The following is a 15,585-nucleotide window of genomic DNA, read 5'->3' on the forward strand; positions in this document are numbered from 1 at the left end:
CACCCTTTACAAGTTAAGTCCTTGAATGGGTCAAATTGGACCATTTTTGGATATAGCTGCCATATAGACCGATCTGGCGATTTAGGGTCTTAAGCCACTAAAAAGCTGATTTTTGTCCGATTTCGGTAAAATTTGAAACAGCACGTTGTACTAGGGGCCCCGATATTCGCACCGAATATGACCCATATCGCACAATATTTACATATAACTGTCATATAGACCGATATGCACTCATTGATATGAGAGAAGTATTCCCTGTTACTTAATGGAATGTTCATTGGAAATTTGGTTAGCGCCATATAGATCGATTTGCTGACTTAGGGCTTTAATTCTAAAGCAGGCGCATTTATTACCGAATTGGAACAGTGCATTGTACTAGACCACCCGATATTCGAAACGAGTATGGTCCACATCCGTCTATATTTAAATATAGCTGTTATGTAGACCGATATACCGATTACGGGTTTTAAGTCAATAAAAGCCGCATTTATAATCCGATTTCCCTGAAATTTGGAACTGTGAACTTTATTAGGCTTGTCGACATCCGAACCGAATATGGTCCAGATCGGACCATATATTGATATAGTTGCCATATGCATAGATTGATCTTCCTATTTAGTATCATAAGAACATAAATACAGCATTTATTGCTCGATTTTGCTGATATTTGGATCAGTGAGTTGTGTTAGGGCCCCCGATATCTGTATTGGATATGGTCCGGATCAGACCATTTTTGAACATAGTTGCCATATAGAAAGATCTGCCTTATTAGGATTTTAAGCGCAAAACAGGTGTATTTATCATGCGATTTCACAGCAATTTGGAGCGGTGAGTTTTATTAGGCCCGTCGATATCCTAACGGAATATGGTTAACATCGAACAATATTTGGATATAGTTGCCATATAGACCTTTCTGCCGATTTGTGTCTAAAACCCCTTTGCTGAAAAGCTGAACAGCGAGGTGGACTAGGCCACCTTGTATCCGAGCCAAGTATGGTCCACATTAGAACGTAATAAGATGTAGCAGCCATATAGACCGAACTGCTTTGTTAGGGTCTTTCGCACATTAAGGGTAATTTATTACCCAATTTGGCTGAAATTTGAAACTGTGCCCAATCGGCCGACATTTTTATATAGTATAGTAATAAAATAGAATAATAAATATATCTTAGGAGTGGATATCCAAAGTTTTGCCTGGCTGATCTTAATATGGTATCTAATTTTTTGTTCGTATCACACGGTATGTAAAACATTCAGAGCTGCCACATTTGCAAAAACATGAGAATACATATCGTGTAATAGGTTAGGTTTTGTTAGGTTTAAGTGGCAGTCTGCCATCAGACTCACTCCATTGTAATACCACAGGAACAGAAGAAGGAAGATGGCTTCTAAATAGTTTCTACCGTTGAATCATCTAGATTGCTTTGAAAAACCCAAAAACTTGCGAAGGTTCACATCCGCTAAATCAGACAGGTTCTCAAGGAAATGAGAACCTACAGTGGAACTCCTTCTGAGTGCCAGTGCGGGACACATGCACAGAAGGTGTTCTAAAGTCTCTTCTTCTTCGATGTCCTCACACCTTTTGCAAAAGTCGTTACTGGCAACCTTCAGTCTGTCAGCATATTTTCCGATTAGACAGTGACCTGTCATGATGGACACATTCCTGTAATAACAGCTCTAGCCTAGTAGCTGCCATACCTCTAGAAAGGATACCTACACACATTAACTACCAACCAACGGAATCCCTTCTGGATGTTGAAACAGATTTCCACACAGAATAACATAACAAAATAAAAATCTGCGAAGGACATTATCCACCAATTCAATTTTTTACTAGTATATACCAAAAATTTTTCATTTTTTATGGCTTCAACCGAATTTCGTATACAAAAATTGAGTACATGGTTTATTATTTAAGTTTTTAGGTTTTATCTTGATTGGTCACTGTAATAGGCCGTGGCAAAAGCAAAATTAGAAAACCACAAATCATCATGGCACAGCAAGGTATGTAAAATGTCAATTCACAATTGTTGGCTATTAAAACTCCAACTATATAGGTTCCTATCACACTGCCAAGACGACCAATCATCAAAGAAACACACATTGCCATTCCTCTGTAAAATAAATGAAAAAGAAAATCAAAAGGACATTTTTCATATGAAAAGGATCTGGTTATAAATTTGAGCCCACCTCAATTGAGTGGGATACAAATCGACTGTTATAGCTCCCAGGATATTAATGCCAATAGCCACCACAAAAAATATCACATATAGAATGGCCGATATTGATACATTAGAAGTCCAAATTGCTACCAAGCCACAGCCACTACAGAATAAAATAACAATGACTAAGTGCAAAAATAATAAGAGATTTGGTCATAGCTTTTAAAATATTGTATATTGGATTGCCCAAAAACTAATTGCGGATTTTTTATATAGTCGGCGTTGAAAAATTTTTTCACAGCTTGTGACTCTCTAATTGCATTCTTTCTTCTGTCAGTTATCAGCTTTTACTTTTAGCTTGCTTTAGAAAAAAAGTGTAAAAAAAGTATATTTGATTAAAGTTCATTCTAAGTTTTATTAAAAATGCATTTACTTTCTTTTAAAAAATCCGCAATTACTTTTTGGGCAACCCAATATAAGAAAGTCATACTTACACATAATAAAATTTTTATTGATACGATTCACTAAAAATGTTAAAATGGCAAAGGATATGAGATATAAAATATCCATCAGCACTGCATAGGCAAATGTAATATTTTCCAATTTATCCGGACAATCCAAGGTAGTCTAAATAAAAACAAAATAGCAATATGACTCTTGAAAGTTAAAAAGCAATTTTTATTAGTTTTACCTGATTATTATTTTTAGCATTCAAACTTAAATCCTTCTCATGAATTATATCGCATAGAAATCCTTTCTCATTGGGATTGTTTTTCATAAATTCCCCCATTGCATTGATGAAATGTGGAAACCACATATACAGTCCTGTGCCAATTGCATAAAGCCAGAATTGTGTCGCAGAAACTACTACAGTGGAGAGAATATATTTCTTTCGGAATAGAGTGACGGTTTGTTCCCACATTGATGTAAAAAATTGTTGCATATTACTGGAGTCATTCTTTTGAGGGGTAGAAATGTCGGTGCTATCCTCTTCAAGAATGATATGAGGGAGCTGTAAGTAATTATGCGAACTAAATACAATTTTAGTTTTAAAAAATTTAAACTTTATTTTCTATAAAAAGAAAAGATTGATTAAATTTAATTTAAAAAATTTATCCTTAAATTTTTCAAAAAAAAAAAAAAAAAATCTTATAAAAATTTCTTATTAACAGAATGTTTTGCAAAATTAAAAAAAAAAACTACAAATAACAAGTAAAAGTGCGCTAAGTTCGGCCGGGCCGAATCTTATGAAGGTGATGGGAGAAGCCGTTGTACAAAATTTTAACCAAATCGGATAATAATTGCGCCCTCTAAAGGCTGAAGAACTCAAGAAGTTTATATGGCAGCTATATCAGGTTATGGTCCGATTTGAACCATACTCTGCAAAATTTTTGGAAGTCACAACAAAATACGTCATGCAAAAGTAAAGCTGAATCGGATACGAATTGCGCCCTCTAAAGGATCAAGAATTCAAGATCCAAGATCGAGTTATATGACAGCTGTATCAGGTTATGGACCGATTTGTACCATACTTATTGCCCTCTGACACATCCATTTATTTGAGTACAATATATTCACGGCCATCCTACATGGTAGTTTGGCGTTATATTTATTGGGAGGAGAGGGTCGTTCCCCCGACACTAAGAACCAAACGACAATTTATTTGAGTCCATTATTGTCGCGAACTACTTGTCCTGCTGAACGGTAGGACGTGACCCTGGTACTTGAATCCTTATACCAACATTAGATTCGAAATCCTAGTGGATGGGTGGTGTCCTAAATGTGTATACCAGATATTTAGTCAAACCCCAAAGACCTTTCATTCGATACCCATTTTGTGACGTTGGACATTTACACCCGTTTTGGGGGTTTTTGGGGTTGGGAAGGCCCCGTAGACACCAAGGAATAAATTTTGATAACAGTATTGGACCCTTCTTTTAAATAGTTTTCATATGATATCCATATTGTCCCAATCAGAAAATTTTTTCTTGTTTGGGAATTTTGGGGGGTGGAGAGGGTTCTCAGACATCAAAAAAAAAGTTTTTGTGTCAGATTTGCATTCTACTTTTGAATGCATTTCATTTGATACCCATATTGCCCAAAACGGTTAAAGTGTCCTGTTGGGTGGTGCTTTTTGGACATTTAGGGTTAAAGTTTAATGCCAAGTTCGTACTCTACTCTTAAATATCTTTCATTTGATACCCATATTACCCAAAGCGGTGAAAGTGTCCTCTTGAGCCTATTTGGGGGGTAGGGAACTCCCCCGAAAATTAAGAGTGAAATTTGTATACCAAATTCGTACACTACTCTTAAATAACTTTCATTTGATACCCATATTGTCCCAATCGGTACCCATGTGCGTACGGGTGGGTTTTGGGATGGGGCTACCCCCCAGGTTATTTGACCCCACAGTTGTTGGAAGTCATAACAAAACACGTCGTGCAAAATGTCAGCCAAATCGGGTAAAAATTGCTCCTTCTAGTGGCTCAAGAAGTCAAGATCCAAGATCGGTTTTTATGGCATCTATATCAAAACATGGACCATGATATGGCCCATTTACAATCCCAACCGACCAACACTAATATGAAGTATTTTTTGCAAAATTTCAAGCGGCTAGTTTTACTTCTTCGAAAGTTTGCGTGCTTTTGACAGACAGACAGACTGACGGACGAACAGACTGACGGACATGGCTAGATTTAAGATTTCATGTCGATCAAGAATATATATACTTTATGGGGCCTCAGGCGAATCTTTCGAGAGTTACAAACAGAATGACGAAATTAGTTTACCCCCATCCTATGGTGAAGGGTATAAAAAGTATTAAATTCGGCCGTTCCGAATTTTTAATGCCCACCACATGGATATACATATCCTAATTTATTAAAACTCTATTATATTCATATTATTATCCAAATATGGATCAAAATTTCAGCGTAATCAGATATTTAATGCGGCTTTTATGGGCTAGAGACTCTAAATCGACATAGGGGTCTATATGGCAACTATAACCAAGTATGGTCCGATCTGGATTATATTCAGCTGAGATGTCGACGAGGCTAATGAAACTCATTGTTCAAAATTTCAACGAAGTCGGTAACCAATGCGACAAATATGGGCCGATCTGGATCATTTGGTTCAGGTGCGGATATACCTTATACAGGTCACAGTTTCAAATTTCTGCTAAATGGAGTAATAAGAGATAGAATCGGCAGATAGATTTTATGTCTTTGTCATCAATGACTAATATTCTTGTCTTATGTTGTTGTAGCAGTGTGTTGTACTCTGAGGCGGCAGACCTTGCCGAGAAAAGACTCCATCGGGCCAATCCGGTACGTTGAACCGGCTGCCATGGGATGTCTTATGACTTTAGTTTGCGTACGGTTAATCAGACCTTTTCTTTTCGTGACTACAGTATTTTGAAGGAGACATACCCAGAAGTTGATTGGAACCGAGTGTATGGTCGAATTTCTGTGGATCAGCAGCTTGCATTTCTTCAGAAGAATATCGTACTATTATACAATACAACAATTTTTATAAGAAGTAAGCATCACACCTCATCTAATAAGCCATGGTTTAATTCCACCATTAAAACCATCCATTGGTTACAGAGACAAAGCATATTCGAGGTGGAAGAGGTAAAAAAAACCCAGAACTATACGATAAATTTCGTTCTGCCCGCAGAAGGTGAATTCGCGATAGAGGTGTTGGAAGGTCAAAGACATCTGGGAATTATAATGATGACGTAAGCGAACTTAACGAAGACTTCGTTAATATACCGACTGGTCCTTCTTTCTAGGTGAGGGAATTTTCGAGTTTAGGTGCGTTACTCATGTGAAGGTTTTGACAAATCGAATGCCATCGGATCTGGCGGCAGCCTCGCCTGCTGCCTCTTTATACCTATAACACTATCTTGACATCTTGTATATATCCCACTTCCTGCTAAAATTATTCCCGTTCCTAAATCTAATACGGAATTCCGACCGGTAGCGATATTATCATACCTTTCCAAGGTTTCCGAAATGATAATACACAGCCAAATACAAAAGCAAATTTTCCTCATGAATAAGAACTAAGGAACAGCGGCAAATTTCTCACATACCAATGAGTGCAGTCCGATTCTAGTTTAAGCTCAATGATAAGGGGCCTCCTTTTTATAGCCGAGTCCGAACAGCGTGCCGCAGTACGACACCTCTTTGGAGAGAAGTTTAACAAGGCATAGTACCTTACAAATATTGCCAGCATTAGGAGGGGTAAACCACCGCTGACAAATTTTTCTAATGGTCTCGCCAGGATTCGAACCCAGGCGTTCAGCGTCATAGGCGGACATGCTTACCTCTGCGCTACGGTGGCCTCCACAGCCAGATTTCGGAATATGTCGATCGTGCATCTTTGGAGAGAAGTTTAACAAGGCATAGTACCTTACAAATATTGCCAGCATTAGGAGGGGTAAACCACCGCTGACAAATTTTTCTAATGGTCTCGCCAGGATTCGAACCCAGGCGTTCAGCGTCATAGGCGGACATGCTTACCTCTGCGCTACGGTGGCCTCTACAGCCAGATTTCGGAATATGTCGATCGTGCATCATTATTGACGGCTATACAGTCGGGCTTTTGCGCTGGTCATAGTTGTGCTAGCATCCGTATAGAAGTGTCCGACTCAATTCGGAGCGAAATCGATGATAACAAGGTTTGTTTTCTTATCCTACTCTACCATTCCAAAGCTTTTGAGACCGTAGATCACCGGCATTTGTGTTTGAAACTTCGCCTGTTTATCAATTTTACTGACACATCGACCAGGCTTATAGAGTCTTATTTGTCTAACCGTTCCCAATCGGTTTATTCTGGAGATGTGAGATATGAATCATTGGTAGAGATGGGCGATGGGTAAATACCCAAAAGGGATTTACCCGGTAAATTTGGTATATAGGGTAGGTAGCCGGGTATTTACCCATATATACCCAAAAGCTGGATATTTATAATTTTGCAGATATCTTGGGTATAAAACATTTTCCAAACAATTTTTGTTGATTTCGCTGATCTCAAAAATCGGAATTTTGTTACATATAGCTGCTATATAGACCAATCTCCAGACTTAAAGTCTTGAGGTAATAAATTGGCAATTTTTAATCCGTTTTCGATGAAATTTTGAATAGTGAGTTCTGGTAAACCCCTACCCATTTCTGTAGAGTGTGGTCTAGATCGGTTCAGATTTGGATATAGCTGCCCTATAGATCGATCTCCCAATATAGGGATTTCGGAAATTAGAACAATGAGTTCTGGTAGTCCCCAAATCATTCCCGCCAAATGTGGTCCAGATCGGACCATATTTAAATATAGCTGCCATATAGACCCATCTCCCGATATAAAGTATTGAGTCTATAAAAGGAGCATTTTTCATCCGATTTCGATGAAATTTGGCACACTGAGTTCTGGTAGACCTCTACACCTATTTGTTAAATGTGGTCCAGATCGGAACACATTTGGATATCGCTCCCATATAGACCGATCTTCCGATACAGAGTATTGAGCCCATAAAAGGAGCATTTTTCGACCGATTTTGATTTCGTTTTATGGGCTCAATTCTCTATTTCGGGAGATCGGTGTATATGGCAGTTATATCCAAATATGATCCGATCTGGATCACATTTAACAAATATGACAAGTTTCATCGAAATCGGATGAAAAATGCTCCTATTTTTTTTTTGGGTATAAAGGGTAAATAATCGGATATTCACCCAATTTACCCAAAGAATATTTACTCGTCGCCCTTCTCTAAACATAGGGGGGTTGTAGAAAGAATAATAAAGGATTTTGTAAGTAGAACGGAATTCCTGACTTAGATATTACTTTTTAGTATTTAGGTGCACAACAAGCCGATTACTGGCTTAGGTATATGTCCATAGTGGCGGATATTAAACCGCACCCTCTTTTTAATCCAACCTTATTTATATTTTGATTTTCTGTCTTACCTTTAGTTCATCTTTCCCACCATTAATGCGGTAAATTTTTTGCAAAACCTCTTTCGCCTCCTCTTCCTTATATATGGATAGCAAAAATTTCGGACTTTCTGGCAAAAAGTATATAATAATGCCACAAACAAGGCCCGTTATACCACACACGATAACAAATAAACGCCAGGGTTTGTAAATTAGCCCAAGCGCTGGTATGACTATACTCCATTCGCCATTTATAATAGCAAATGCTAAGAAGGGCAAAATCATGCCAACAAAGGAAAATATAAACGATGAGATCATTATGGATTTAGAACGAGTTTTTTCGGTGAAAAATTCACTGGAATAAGCATAGACTGTGGCTGAGGAACAGCAGACACTAAAGTAAAATAAAATAAATTAAAAAAGCAAAAACAAAATTAATAAATTAAATTAATATAAAATATATATATTTTTTTTTTTTCATACTTACAAAACACCATTGAAAAGTCTTAACACAAGTATCACCCAAAAATTATTGGAAAAACTGGAAATTAACGTAACCACAAATCCAGCTACTAATGATGGCCAAATGACACTCCTTCGACCTTTAGTGTCTGCTAGAAATCCCCACAGCTGTGAACTTAGGATTATACCCACAAATCCAATACCACTAAGCAGACTTTTGCGATAATTTGTCAGTTGGAGATCGCAGCTGGCTACTGTCATATAAAAGGCCACCGAGCATGTATCCATTAGGACATTGGCCCATGCCATACCTGTGACCATTATGATCAAATAATTAAATCGACCATATTCTTAAATGAAGAAAATTAATCATTATAGATTTTTGTTACTCTGATGTTAAGAACTCGTTATACTTGTTTTCTCCAAAGCTTCAGAAAATGTAATTGTCTCTTCGAATAAATGAAGTTTTCTGTTGCTAGAAAGTATATCATCATGGGAAAGTACTAAAAAATAGATATAATTAATTTTGATTTAGTTTAGTTTTGATCCAATTCTGGGCAAACATTTCATTGAATATTTAAAACGAATTTCTTTGAGAATAAAATTTTAACCAAAATAACGAATCTTTTTGAAAATACTAGTTTAAACCGCTTACCCTCGTTTCGAGTTTTGTTGCACTGTCAAACATCTTCAGTTTGGTCTATAACTTAACCATGAATCGTGTTACAAACGAACAACGCTTGCAAATTATTGAATTTAATTATCAAAATGCGTGGTCTGTTAAGAAAGTTCATCGCGTACTTTTTCCACTGAGCGACGAAGCTAATTTTTGGCTCAATGGGTACGAAAATAAGCAGAATTGTCGATTTTGAAGTGAAGATCATCCAGAAGCATTGCAAGAGCTACCAATGTATCCAGAAAAAGTCACAGTTTGGTGCGGTTTATGGGCAGGTGGCATCATTGGATAAGAATTGCGCCCTCTAGGTGCTCAAGAAAACAAGATTCAAGATCGGTTCATATGACAGCAATATCAGTTTATTAACCGATTTGAATTATACTTAGCACAGTTGTTGGGTGTTCTAACGAAACACCTTATCCAAAATTTCAGCTAAGTTGATATAGAAATTGCCCCCTCTAGAGGCTCAAGAAGTTAAGACCCCAGATGCGTTTAAATAACAGCTATACCAGGTTATGGATTGATTTCAACCATACTTAGTGCAGTTGTTACAGTTTCTATGTTGTAACGAAACACCCTTCAGCTAAATCGGAAAGGAATTGCGCCATCTAGAGGCTCAAAAAGTCAAGATCCAAGTTCCTTTTAAATGGCAGCTATATCAAAACATGCACCGATATGGCCCATTTACAACCCAACCAACATACGCTAAAAAGAAGTATATGTGCAAAATGTCAAGCGGCTAGCTTTACTCTTTCGAAAAATGGTTTCGGACGTACAGACGGAGAATATATATCCTTTATGGAGACTTAGATGAATATTTCGAGGAGTTACAAACAGTATGGTGAAATTAGTATACCCCATTCTATGGTTGAGGGTATAATAAGATGTGAGATCTTGAACCTTACCCAGAGGTTATACACGAATTAAAGAATCGGGAGGAAAGGAGAACCAGAGCGGGGGTGAAACGCCCTTTTCCACGCAAACACGTATGTGTCTTCGCCGAAGTTTATGCTACCCCCCGTCGAAACCATCCCGCCCCTTCAACAAATCTCAGGAGACCTCCCAGAGGTACTTTCGCAATATCACCCAGATAGCAGAAAAACAGCCTCCCCAGAAAGAAGAGCCTGCGTCCCTGAAGACCCGGACATGAACTTATCAAGTGCTCGATAGTCTCCTCTTCATCGTCGTCAAAGCAACTCCTGCAGAAGTAATTGTGTGGTAATCCCATGCGCGCCACCGTACGGCCCATGGCACAGTGTCTGGTTATGACCCCCTGTTAAGGTACTCATCGACCTCTTATCGAACGCCAGTAACTCTCTCGTTATCCTCCGGTCGATGACAGCCCAGAGCGCTCTAGCAGTCCGGCAACCATCCCCGAGTCTCATCTTGCCACCGACGCCCGACAAATGGCAAGACCGGTGACTGGTTCGCCCGGCGCAGAAGACCCCCCTGGCACATTCGTTTGCCTTCTTATTTTCTGGAATCCCCACATGTCCGGGAACCTAAGGCAGCGTCATATGATGAACTCGGACTGGGAATCTATCCAGGGACTCCAAACAATCTGCCACGCACCTCGACCTCACCGTCTTCGAAACCAAGGCATTGAGTGCTGCCATACTGTCCACATAAAAGCTGAGTTTTGAGGGCAGTAAATCCCCAAATTCTCTTGCGGCTACTTTAATGGCACAGACCTTTGCCTGAAAGACCGTACACTCGTCCGGGAGTCTACAGAAAATAATAAAAAAATTCAATTTAAAATTTTATTGAAAATAAAATGATTTTGAATTAAAAATTACTTGATTCAATCATTTTTTAAGGCATTGAGCGCCTCCATACTGTCAACATAAATTCTGAGTTTCGAGGGCGGTAAGTCCCTTACCAGAACTTCCCTTGCGGCCACTGCCATGGCACGGACCTCTGAAAGAACACACAGTCTCAGTATGTCTCTGAGACTGCCGAACGGGTGTACGGCCTTTCAGGCAGAGGTCTATATCCAAATATAGACCGATCTGAACCACATGGGGCACAGGAATCGGGTGATTAGTATATATGGCAACTATACCCAATAAAGCCCGATCTTAAACATATTTGGAACGAATGTCGAGGGACCTAATACAACTCATTGAAATCGGGTAATAAATACGCCTATAATAGGCCTAAGGAGTTAAATTGGTAGATAGGTCTAAATGGGGGCTATATTAGGATATACTCCGATATAGCCCATCTTCAAAATTAATCTGCCTATGAGAATTTTCTCCTTCTCGGTTCCTGGTGGTAATGTTCTTCCTTAGGGTAATATTTTCAAATATGGATATAAAATTCGTGCTGCACTTCCAAATCCCTTTAATTTGAGCCCCATTTTGCCATGGCCGGTAAGTATGAACCGTTTGGACGGTGTTTTGGGGCTGGGGCGGCCACCGGCACTTTTCACTGAAAATATATATCAACTGAAAAGAGGTTCAGTTTAGGGGGTGCTTTAGGGCGTGCCCCAAAACACTTTGCTCCAAAATTGGATATCAAATTCGTTTTCTACTCTCAAATACCTTTCATTTGAGTCCCATATTGTCATAATGGGTCGAATAACCCATTTGATGTATCTTTAGGAGAAAAAGCGCCAACTAGACTTGAACGCAAATTTTAATGTCATATTAGTAATCTACTCCCAAATACCTTTCATTTGCGTCCCATATAACCATGGTCGTCTAATATGCCCATTTGGGGGTATTTGGGGGTGGGCGACCTCCCATTACTTCGACCTAATGTTTTATGCCATATTTATAACCTACTGCCTAATACTTTTCATTTGAGTCCCATATTGACATGAACTTCGAATGCCCGCCTTCACCCGATATCTAAAAATTATATAGCCTATTTTTCCTTCCAGACAAACGTACACAATCTATGAAAATTTTAAGAAAATCGGTTCAGCCATGTACCACATATAGTCATAAGGGGTCTAATGACGTTTTTGGGGGGTGGCATGACCCCCTATACTTTGATCTGATTTTGTATGCCAGATTAGAAATCTTCTCCTGAATACCTTTCATTTGAGCCCCATATTGAAATGAACGTCCAATATGTCTGATTGGGGCAGTTTTGGCGTTTTGGCGGCCCTATGGGTACTTAGACTCACATTTTAATACCATATTCGTATTCTACTCTCCAATACCTTTCAATTGATACCTATATTGTCCCGACCAGTCCACTTTTGATTTTGCGTTGTGTTTTTGGCATAAGGGGGAGGGTCCGTCCCCCTTCCGATATCGAAAAATTATATAGCCTATGTTTCCTTCCCGACTAACCTACACAATATGCGAAAATTTAGAGAAAATCGGTTCTGCTGTTTTTCAGTCTATACGGAACAAACAAACCAAGTTTCAGTCTATACGGAACAAACAAACCAAGTCCCATATATCCGTGATTGGTTAATGTGCCATTTTGGGCGTTTTTGTTCGACATGAATTTGAATGCAAGATTCGTTATCTACTCCCGCGTACTTTTCATTTGATACCCATATTGTCCTTATCGGTCTACTTTTGATTTTGGGTGGTGTTTTTGCGGTAACGGTGGAGGGTCCGCTCCCCTCCGTTACCAATAAATTATAAAGCCTATTCCTACTTCCTGACCATATTCGTAATCTACTCCCGAATATCTTTCATTTGAGTCCCAGTTGTTATGATCGTCAAATAAACATATTTTAAGGAGTTTTTGGGCTGGGGCGGCCCACTGGTACTTTGACCTAACTTTTATTATGAAATTCGTACTCTACTCTTAAATACCTTTCATTTGAATCCCAAATTGTCCCGATCGGTCCTTTATGTTTGGGTAGTACTTTTGGGGTAAGGGGGAGGGTCCGCTCCCCTCCCGACATCCAAAAATTATATAGCCTATGTTTCCTTCCAGACCAATCTACAGAATATGCGAAAATTTCGGAAAAATCGGTTCTGCCGTTTTTCAGTCTAAAAACAAACCGAGTCCCGTATATCCGTGATTGGCCAATGTGCCCATTTTGGGCGTTTTTGTGGGGACTTTTTATTTGATACCCGAATTGTTCTTATCGGTCCACTTTTGAGTTTGGGTGGTGTTTTTGGGGTAACGGGAGAGGGTCCGCGCCCTTCCGTTATCAATAAATTATAACACCTTTTCTTACTTCGTGACCATATTTGTAATGTACTTCCAAATACCTTTCATTTGAGCCCCATATTGTCATGATCGTCAAATAAACCTATTTTAAGGGGTTTGGGGGCTGGGGCGGCCCCCAGGTACTGGGACCCAACGATTATTATGAAATTCGCACTCTACTCTTGAATACCTTTCATTTGAATCCCATATTGTTCCGATCGGTCCACTTTTATTTTTGGGTAGTACTTTGGGGGTAAGGGGGAGGGTCCGCCCCCCTCCCGATATCAAAAAATTATATACCCTATGTTTCCTTCCGGACCAACCTACACAATCTGTGAAAATTTCAAGGAAATCGGTTCAGCCGTTTTTGAGTCTATACGGAACAAACAAACAAACCGACAAACAAACAAACAAATAAACACAAATTGAATTTTATATATATGATAAGGTCGGAAATAGATCCTTCGCCCACCATCCTTCTTTGTTGGATATCAAGATATGGAGTACAAAATGTAGAAACTTTTTTTTAATCAAAATTTTAACCAAATTATCTTTATATATCCAATTTCGCTGTCTGGCTTCTATTTTTGGTCTTTGATATGCACTAATTCACACTTAGTAATAAACCTGATTTATTTATTTTACCAAGAATTATCCTTATCTTGCAGGGAAGTAACGAAGAGAATGAGGGTCATTGCATTATTTTGCCTAGTTTTACGTTTTTATCGCTAAATTGTTATCATTTGATTAACCTTGGAGCCCAAAATGTATGTCAGCTGACAATCAGCTATATAGAGAGATACTCCTTCAAGATGAGGATCACTTCATTTCTGGCCGATGTCAATTTTGGTTAAACCAAATTATATGGCACTTACAAGAGCTAAAGGTTTCACAAAAATTCTTAACACTTTTTTATCTTATCCTCATTGTTATTGCGTTCCGATATTTAATAGACTTACATTTTTCATTTGGGGTTTCATTTGAATCGTTGCGGATATGTTCATTACTTTCCTTTAATGTTTCCATGTCGTTTTTAATAATATAATGGGAATGATTTACAGATATAATTTATATTTTATTTTTCGTTATTTTTATAAATAAATAAATTTATTTATTTTGCCCAATTATTGGAAATTAATCATAACGCGTTCGACTGTTTCCATCAATTCCAATGTTTTCTTCAAGTGAGCAATTTTTTAAAAATTCTTCCGCGTTTATAGCTTGATGTTATTGATAAGAAAATGCTTTTGAAACTAATAACATTAGGGCTATTATAACCATTGGTATTATTCTTTAAAATCTTACCTTGGCTGATACTTATCAAAATTTTATGGTTAATGCAGAGAAAGAAATATTAAGAATATTCGTATATGTAGTATAAATCAGTTTCAAAATTTGTTTCTCTTGGTATAAAATTTTCCAAATTGTCTCGTAATACACTCACAAAGTTGAAATAGGTCAATAATAAAGTAGCATATATTGCAGTTCATCAAGAGGAAAACGATGAAATGCCTAACATTTATTGATACAAATCTAATACTAAATTTCCATTAAACATTTTATTAAGGAACCGATTAAAGTTTAAGCTCAATGATAAGGGCCCTTCTTTTTATGCCGAGTCTGAATGGCGTGCGACATGGCCACACCAATTGATAGAGAAGTTATAACATAACAGGATACCTCACAAATATATTTTATTGTAATGTATTGTATTATTTAAAAAATCTCTGAAATTTCCCGCTGAAATTGCATACAAAAGTATGTTTAAATAACAAAGACGACTACTTTAAATTTTCGCTAAAAAAAACTGATATTATAGCATTTTTTTTATATTTTTACTAACAAAATGCTTTGAGTGTACTTCAAGGCCTTATGCTCAATTCGCCCGAGAATAAGAATGAGAGAATCTTCTCTTTAAATTGAGTATTGTTTACAAACATGTATCTGTTATCATTATATATTTTCATACCCAACAAACATTTTTATTAGTATTTTATACTCAGACAAAACAAGGAAACGACCAAATATTAACCAAAATATTTCAAAAGTTTTCTTTTATCTAATTTTTATACCCACCATCATTGTAGGGATGTAGTCATTTCGTTTTTAACACCTAGTGATCTGCGACCCCATAAAGTATATACAGGGGGGGCCAAATATTTAGGGACAACGCTTTTATACCCACCACCACAGAGTGGGGGTATACTAATCTAGTCATTCCGATTGT

The 15,585-nt window shown here is 37.9% G+C and overlaps 1 protein-coding gene across 1 annotated transcript; it reads right to left on the minus strand.

Annotated features, from left to right (window-relative positions):
• Positions 1-1,878: 1,878 nt before the first annotated feature.
• LOC106086913 (putative transporter SVOPL) lies at positions 1,879-14,619 on the minus strand. The gene is made up of 8 exons (XM_013251733.2): positions 14,318-14,619; positions 8,974-9,063; positions 8,586-8,910; positions 8,132-8,492; positions 2,854-3,174; positions 2,657-2,789; positions 2,191-2,347; positions 1,879-2,114 (listed from the first exon to the last, which is right to left on the minus strand). The coding sequence occupies exons 1-8, from the start codon at positions 14,382-14,384 to the stop codon at positions 1,922-1,924; spliced, it is 1,647 nt and encodes a 548-aa protein (XP_013107187.2). The 5' UTR covers positions 14,385-14,619; the 3' UTR covers positions 1,879-1,921.
• Positions 14,620-15,585: the final 966 nt, after the last annotated feature.

The sequence above is a fragment of the Stomoxys calcitrans genome, chromosome 4 (genome assembly GCF_963082655.1).
Source record: "Stomoxys calcitrans chromosome 4, idStoCalc2.1, whole genome shotgun sequence".
NCBI lineage: Eukaryota > Metazoa > Arthropoda > Insecta > Diptera > Muscidae > Stomoxys > Stomoxys calcitrans.

What these genes read in the sequence shown, in the direction of transcription:
- LOC106086913 (XM_013251733.2), bottom strand. Translation starts at nt 14,384, where the DNA reads ATGGAAACATTAAAGGAAAGTAATGAACATATCCGCAACGATTCAAAT. An exon ending in TGAAGCTTTGGAGAAAACAA is followed by an intron (nt 8,911 to 8,973) that starts GTATAACGAGTT and finishes TCTTCATTTAAG; the next exon opens with AATATGGTCGATTTAATTAT. An exon ending in ATGCTAAAAATAATAATCAG is followed by an intron (nt 2,790 to 2,853) that starts GTAAAACTAATA and finishes GTTTTTATTTAG; the next exon opens with ACTACCTTGGATTGTCCGGA.